The sequence below is a fragment of the Lampetra planeri genome, unplaced genomic scaffold (genome assembly GCF_965212315.1).
Source record: "Lampetra planeri unplaced genomic scaffold, kcLamPlan1.2.h2 scaffold_777, whole genome shotgun sequence".
Classification (NCBI taxonomy): domain Eukaryota; kingdom Metazoa; phylum Chordata; class Hyperoartia; order Petromyzontiformes; family Petromyzontidae; genus Lampetra; species Lampetra planeri.
The window spans coordinates 23,947-32,500 of record NW_027615599.1 but is presented as its reverse complement, the minus strand read 5'-3'; the positions used below and the strand labels follow the sequence as shown (position 1 = coordinate 32,500).

General features: G+C 43.1%; 1 protein-coding gene across 1 annotated transcript in view; it reads right to left on the bottom strand.

The window, feature by feature from the left end:
* The window catches only part of LOC144741915 (galactosylgalactosylxylosylprotein 3-beta-glucuronosyltransferase 1-like), a 5,736-nt gene extending 4,552 nt beyond the window's left edge, over positions 1-1,184 (bottom strand). Inside the window, exon 1 of the mRNA XM_078624412.1 lies at positions 1,048-1,184. Within this exon, the coding sequence (XP_078480538.1) occupies positions 1,048-1,184 (137 nt within the window). The remainder of the gene's footprint in view (positions 1-1,047) is intronic.
* Between the last annotated feature and the right edge of the window lie 7,370 nt (positions 1,185-8,554).

The window sequence follows — 8,554 nt, the reverse complement described above, 5'->3', positions numbered from 1 at the left end:
TACCTGATCCATCATCTTGAGTTGAGCTGAATCACCTTTAGAAAAAGTTGATGCCCAAGATGAATTTAAATACTTGGTCCTCTGGCTTGACTCTCAATTAACTTTCAAAACTCACATTGACTCAGTTACAAAGAAAATATACTGTCACTTGAAATTACTGTATCTTTCCATTGATTGTTTTACACTACAGGTCAAAAAAAGAATAATTATATTCCACAAATAATATTCCACATACCTCATTATGCAGACATTATTTATCAGAACACCACAGGAACAAATCTTTGTCCCGTCACTGTACTTTATAATAGTCTCTTTAGATGTCCTGAGATGTCCCTACACAACTCACCATTATACTCTTTAAGAATCTCTTAATTGGTCTAAATCCAAAAGCCAGAAGATTTTTTCATTGGTCATTACTTATTTTTAAATGCATTCACTTCATTTCCCTATATACTACAATTTATAATCCCTTATAATACAGAATACAGTTTAAGACATAGTGAATTTAGTAGGCAAAGGCAATTTAGTCAGTGAACAGAAAGTGCAAAGCTAAGGCTGAGGATTGGCTACAAAAAGCAAATGGCTATGAAACTTTTAGCAAGATAACTCTGGTACTCACACAAGGAAAACTTGACAGACTATGACTCGAGATTGCGTTCACGTGCCCAACGGTGACGATCTGGCAACTAAACAGAGAACTTCACAGACTTAAATACCAGTGAAACAAATCAGGCAATCAGGGCAAGTTGCCAGGAACACAAACATGGATTATCATAATAGAACAGGAAGTGGCAAAGCAAAACAGGAAGTGGACACATGGAATGACTGGAAAGTTGACCATCATGACTTCTGATGAACTTCTTCTCACAATTTCAAAACATCATTTCTAATCCATTTACAAACTCCCTGTTCCTGTTTCAGATTTGTATTATTATTATTATTAATAATAATAATTATTTAATTAATTATTAATTATTTATTAACAACTGTTTTCATTACGGTACTCCCATTTCCTCTGTTGCTGGAAGACAGACAGCAGGTCCTTACTGTAATGACTGCAACTTGGCTGTGAAGTGCAGCTTCTCAGCTTTCAGGAACTGCTGGATGTTTTCTCCTTCTAGCTCCTTCTTCACACCAGGTAGTGGAACCAAGTGACACTTCCCACCTTTTAGGAACTGTTCCATGTTTACTGATAGCACAACTAATTGCTCTTATAGATCCCATTTATTCATCACATGAGGCCTCAGAACAAGGGTCAGAAGTCCAGCTGCCTCCACTGAATGTCAGCAAATATTTTTATGGACCTGGTTAAATCTTCAGTCATGGATTCTTTCTTTTTTCTGAATGGACTTGTCCTACACCAATTTGCTAACAAAAGGCTGAATGTTCTAACGTGTGTGTTCCTTGCAGGTATGGAAGGGATGGAGTGCTCCCTGCCTCTGGATGGGCGCCGTGTTGCCCTCAATTTACTCTCTAAAGAGAGCTTCCGCGAGTGCCACAGTCCCCTCAGCCTCACCGACTACCTCATTGTCATCTTCTCTGGCATCTCGGTCACTGTGGCAGCCATCATGGCTAGTTTCTTCCTTGCATCCACAGTCCATTGCTTCCAGCGCCTCAACAGAGGCAGCAAAGGAGACGAGGAGGAAGGGAATGACTGATTGGGCAGGGAGGGCGGAGAACATTTCATGCAATCCAATGCAAATGCTCCTGACATACCTCTCGCTCAGAAGTCTTATCGGTATCCTGGAGACTCCGAATGGTGGATGTAACAGTCTGTAATACCTTTTGATCCCTTGTGTGGTGTTCATATTTTCGCTACTCAGCCAATGTTCATGGAGCTGGTGGATCTGCTGTATTTTCAACACAATCCAACAATTTTATGTAAAATACCAACAGATGTTTAATTCAACTCAATTACAAGCAATATACGTATGTTCAATACTTTCCCTTTACATTTGTTAGATCACATTTGTGAATAAAAGTGCTCCTTGTTTTTTGGTTGTTGTTTTTATAATAAAATGTAATAAAAAAAAAGAAGGAAAAAAAATTCCTATAATTTTTCTTTTGATAACAAATGCACAGGTCCCGCAGACCCAGAACACCATACAAGGGTTAAATTGTGTTTTGTTTGATGAAAAATGACACAGAAGATATTTTGTTTGTTTATTTCCTTTGTATGTTCAACTGAATTTTACAATGGTTTTAATGCCTTATTTTTTTATACTCACATAAAGCACTTTGAATCACATTGTCTCTGAATGGTTATCAATAAGTGTTATCAATAAGTATTTTTTGTGAGAGTCATGGAATGGAAGGACCAACTTCATCTGCAAAAACACAAATCAGGATGTGAAACAGTGTCTATTAGTTAAATTACCAACACTTTAACAACCTGAATGGCCAGGGATTATTACCTTTCTGATGTGAATCAAACAGAGCATCAGAGGAAGATGTGATGGATTAGGCCTCAAATTCCATAGATTGGATTAAATTAGACTAGATTAGAGAGAACTTTATTGAACCCTTGGTAGTTCCCTCAGGAAATTGCAGTTCCAATGACAACACACAGCACTGTTCTAGAACAGGCAGTGGGTCAGAGCTTATCTTCTGTTTTACAGCTCACAATAAAATAAAACATACATGGCACCAAAGTCCCTGGCCATCGCTTCAATACAATAAAGTATGGACAGCTGCGATATCTGTACTTGGTCATTTCCTGCTGACTTCTTGTGCCACCCTGATAAAACGTCACTAATCTAGCCAGGAGGTCCCTGATACATTAAAATGTTTTTAAGCATCTATTTCAGACAAGAAATGATTGATTTCTGTCACATTACGCTAGTTTGAAAAGGCTGTCACTGAAATGTTTTATGTGGGACATAAAGTACACATCTTGATGAAAGATCAAACTCAGATGGACCTAAAAGTCATGTATTTTTCTAAATGAAATAGACATTATTCATCTTCTGTGGGACCTACCAACATCTTGAACCTTCTCATCAGAGATAGTGTTTTTTAAATCCTTATACTCTGGCGTGTTCCGAATCATTTCTACATTGGTCCTACTCCCGAATGCCTCATTCACCCATGAATGAAGACTGTTCTGTGTATTGTGGTCAATCAAACCTTTACTAAAGTGTTTGTCTATCATCAGATCAAAGCCCAGCTGATAGTACTTGGGACTATGACTGCTCACGCTGATGTTGGACTTTACCCCTGAGAAGAGAAAATATGAGATGTGTATATTACCCAGTTTCGTAATGGTGCAGCATAACAATCCTGTAAAGTAATGCTCCTTGTGGAGAAGTATTTTGAGTAGTACCTGCGTCCTGTCTGACAAGGTTTGATGCCTCAGGATGGGATGAAATAAACGCCAGCTTCAAGGTTTTCTCCATGTCCCCACTAATGAAGGATTCAGCCAGCATGTCCCTGCAAGCATTGTACATGCACATGTACAAGTTATACCTCAGTGTGTTTTACAGGTGTAAGTCCTATTCACACACACACACCTGCATATCCTGGACTCGTTGCTCCTGCCAGTGGTCAGAGCCTGCCGATGGTGTTCTGTTCGGACCTCCATGCACAATAATGTGTCTCCTCGGTTGTGGGACTCAATCTTCTTGATCTCTTCAAAAGCCTTTGGGTTGTTTCTCTGGAGAAGTCTGGAGGCGTCTGTGTCTTTGCTCAGAATCTTCATGGCTTTGATGTAGCAGGCTTTGGGTGGAATGTGGTCGGCGTTCACCTCGTTCTTGCTGCACAATCGGGCAGCTATGAGGCTGGAGACAAACAAGAATTATTGACCCCCCCACATCCCATCCCAGCCCCTCGCTTCCAGCTCATCATCTTTGTCTAGTAACACTGAAAATAATCTCTATCAGAGATGTTTTTTTAAAGATTCAGCTCCTCAAGATTTTAATGTTTGACATGGAGAAAAAGGTCTTACTCTCGTTGTTCTGCTACCATGCCGAGATGGAAGATTTCCCACTCGTCTTTTTCACTGCGTGAAGCTTGATTGAGAACATCCTTGTACTTGCGCATGTCTGCCTCTCTGGTGATCTTCTTTCCTCCACTGATGGTGAAGAGTCCGGGTCTTTTGAAGGTGTCTTCATACCTTCTGTGCAGCATCAGCAGAGGAACGTATCTGGAGTCCTGTTGGACCTGAATGATAACAGACACTAGTTTACTGTATCTGTATTCATTCATGTTGCTTAATGTGTTGGAAATTAATTCAGTCAGTATATTAGCAGGACATTTAGTTCTCAATCACAATTCCAAAACAAACCACCTTTAAAGTATGTTTAAACTACATAGTTTGGTTCAAACACTCAAATCTGCGGTTGGCAGAGGCTGGCAAGCATTGAAGTCCCCTCAACCCAGATTTACACTGAAACCATCTGCCTCACAACACGACTCGTCGGGCGATCGCGCTGAAATGTGATTGCGATTGAGGCGCACAGCGCCGGGGTTCGACGCTCCTCAGCAAACAGCTCAGACATGAGCCAGTCATCATACCGTGTTGTATAAGTCCCTGCGAAGGTTTGCAGCATCTTCTCTGAGACTCCTGACATCTCGCTGCCCATAGGTGGTTGCCTGGACAACAGCCTGGTAGAAGCAGTTCTGACCCTGTGAGTCAACGCGGCTGAACGTGCCATCTGGATTCCGAACTTCAAAATGTCCCGTGTAATGTTGGAGCTCACCACGCACCCTTCGTCCCATAGATGCCAGAACGCCCTCTTTCCTGCAAAGAGTTTGCAGAGGAGTTACCGTGTGGAAGATGATTCACTGAGGAGGATGAGTATAGACAAATGTACATAGTACAAACAATTATTCACTCATTCATTCAGCTCTTTCCCTTTGCTTTGTTATGGGTCACAGTTGGGCTGGAGCTGATCCCAGCTGTCAATGGGTGAACGTCAGGGTACACCCTGGATGAGTCACCAGCTGATCAGGACCACAGTGAAGGACAGACGATCATTCACACTCACATTCACACCTTACGGGTGATTTAGCATGACCAACTAATTTCAGCATGCTTATGGAGGTGGGAGGAGGCCAGAGTACCCAGAGAGAAGCCATGCTGACATGGGGAGAGCATGTAAACTCCACACAAAAAGACCAGGGAAACTTCTTGGAAAGAGGCTAACCACTGCACCACCATGCCAACCACAATCAATTATATCTAATTTCTTTATGTTAGCGTCACCTTAAAGGACGACTTCATATCATATGAAGGAAAAAGCATTTCTTACTGTTTCGACGTGTCTTTCCTCTTCACCAGTCGAAGAGTGATATGTCCACGTGATTTTTGCGTTCCCTCATAGTGCTCCACATTTACTGTTTTGCCTTTATCATCTGTGACAATGATGCGGATCCCTTTGCCATTGAGAAATTTGCTCTTTGTGAGAAGGTGAATATCAATGCCGGAGGCAGGCACGTCAGCGCGGCTCAGACGGTCAATGTAGCTTGACACCAGCCGACGCTCAGAGGGGGTCAGAGTACAAGCCTTATCCGTAACGGCCATTCTGAGTTTGTGATTGATCCTCTGGTTATCAAAGAATGCCACAGATTCATGTCGGCCAAGGACATTCTCAACACATCTGCCGATTCTGTTGTTGACCATTGAGCTGGTCAGTCGAGAGGTGATGGAGGTCAGATGAGCGACAAACGCATTAACAAATGCTTCAGACACATTTTTTGCAATTTCACCAACAAAATCTTCTTTCAGGCGAATTACATCTTTAAAGTCCCTTTTTTTATCATCAACGTCAACCTTCTTCTGTAAATGTTCCATTTCTGTCAGAAACTGTGGGACAAACTGTTCATTGATGATTCCCTTAGTTGGAACAGCTTTGAGCATCTCAATGACCTTTGTGGTGTACTCAGCTGTTTCCAATACCTTGCTGATGGTGAAAACTACTCCTGACGCTGTTTGGTTCTCAACTGCACTCAAGGCAGCATTGGACACCTGTGACAGAATACTGAGAACTTTGTGGACTTTTGTGAGATCGGTTATCAGGTCGGGAATCACCTTAGCTGTTACATACTTCAACAATTCACGAAGTCTCTTCTCTGACTCGATATTCATTTCAAAGTCGTCCGTCTCCGAGTTGATGGCAGATTTTGGGACCTCTTGGCAGATGATCTGAGTAACAGCTGCATCCACCTTACGATTCTCTTTTATTAGTGAGGAGACCGTTTTTTCAAACTCTGACCTGAATATGTTCTCAAAGGCAGCTTTGAAACCCTTATCAGTGATGTAATTCAAAGCAGATAGTACCCCTTGCTTTGCCAGTTCCTGCACTGTGTACTTCACTGCATGCTTGGTGCACTGCTTCAGTGTAATAGACGCTGCAGACTTCACAAAGAGAGTTTTTGACCCAGCTTGAAGTAAAGCTCGTGGAGACTTCAGTCCAACGTTCCTCACAAATGTGAATCCAGCACAAAGCAGAGAAACTCCAATTCGGATGCTTTTGGAGATAGCCCACTCTGCCCAACTAAAAGATCCTGTGATCATTCCAATACTTCCACTGATGATGTCTGACACTCCCTCATTGATCAAACCCATGCCGATAGTCGATGCTGCGCCACACGAAATGACACAGACTACCACACCAGCTACCACTTGCAGAACCCCAATGAGAAAACAGATGAGCGCATCAATCGAAAATCTGGGCTTCTTTTTCACCTCAAACACGATTCCCAGACCATATTGGTACATCATCCTGAGTTCATTGGCTGTAATAAAATCCTTCTCTGCCAGCAGACAGTAGACGGACGAGCACTCTGTTATAGCATCGTCTTTGCTCTTCTGAAGCGCTTCAATCTTATCCAGCGCATTCTTCATGTAATCCTTCCAGGATTTAAAGATGTTCATCCTCACTTGCATTTGCATCAGGAAGTTACGGTTTTCGTGGTGACATCTAAAATCACTGGTCACAGACAAATAGCACAGCATCATTGTGTTGGCTGTCTCTGACAGGAACACGTCTGCCAGATTCTGGGCTTCCTGCAGCAGCTCTTTGGCCTCAGACATGTAGTTTCTCTTGCCAAGGTTGATTGTGACAAACGCTGTATTATAAAGAGCCACAGCAGCGTAAAAGCGATCACATTCAGCAGCCCTGTGCCAGTAGTCCTTGGCGCCATAACCTTCACTCCTATTCCAGCGGTGAAGGTCTGTTCTGCCTGCTGCTTGCTTGATATGATCATGGAGGTTCTTGCTTTGTCCTCGAAGAAGAGAACGACTCCTTTGCTCTAACTCTTCTCTGAGATCCTTGACTAACCCCTGGAATTGTGTTTGGGTCTTGTGCTCACGGATGCGCTCATCATTCTGCATGAGCCAAAAGGCCCATGATTCCTTCAATGAATTGACAGCGGGGTAATAGTCAAATATGGAACGGTAGTTCTTGAAACATTGTGGAATGTCCCGTATCATCATACCATCACAGTTTGTCTTCTCTGCTGCAGAGAACTTCTGACGGAATTTGTCCAAAAATTCACAAAATGCTGAGAAGAGTTTTTCTTTAACGTCAATCACAGAGAACTCAGCTTCCATAAGCTGAATGTGGTTCAGTTCCCTCTGTTCTCGCAGCTGCCTCATGAAGCCAACAGACCGTCCTTGGTAAGCATAATCAAGCTGCTCTTTGTTCACGATCATCTGTACCATACCGGTATTTCCTTTCCGAGCTGTGCGCCCGAACACCTGCTTCTCTACACGTTGACTGGTTGGAAAGTGTGTCAGAAGCACAAAAAGACCCCCACATGCGTTGACCTCCTTTGCCACTTGTATATCTGTCCCACGACCAGCAAGATTTGTGGCAACGATGATGTTTCCTCCACGGAAGGTCCGGTTCTCGATCTCGTCTCTCCCACTGACAGTGTACATGGTGATTGGATAGGCCGCCGTTGGTGGTTTGCTCACATGTGTGTGCACCTCATTGGCTGTCTTCACATCCCCACAGATAATTAGAACCACTTGTCCTTTTTTTGCAACTTCCCAAGCAGTTTCACAGACTTCTTGGAGCCACTTTGCTTTTCCTCCTTGGACTTGGACTGTTGGGAGTTCAACCACCTTCTTCCAGCGGTGAGTTGGTATGACACAGCTGCTTGTCTTGTAATGCTGCAAAAGGAAGTCTTTCTCGGCATCTCCTCCGAGTGTTCCTGTAACACCAAATATACCTTTGCTGTTGATGTACCTTTGGAAGAAATGAATGTTCGACATGTAGTTGGTCACAGAGGTCATGGGGGAAATGGCGAGCTGGTGTTTCATCTCTAAGAACTGCTGGAGGCCGTCACTCCACTTTGAGTTCTTCTGTAGCACTCCAGTAGACATAAAGTCCACAGGTATGATGGCATCATACAGGTGACTCTGACTGTTGCGCTCTGCCCTCATCTCAGCCTCGGGGGCTTTCTCAATCAGGTACTCTCGCCCTTCCACCATCAGGACGGCTCGCAGTGCATTCTCAACGAACACTGGTAGTAGTTGTTCTGTGTACTCCTTCAAAAACGACGGGACCACTATGCACTCTTTGTAGTCCTGAACACGCTTAGGATCACA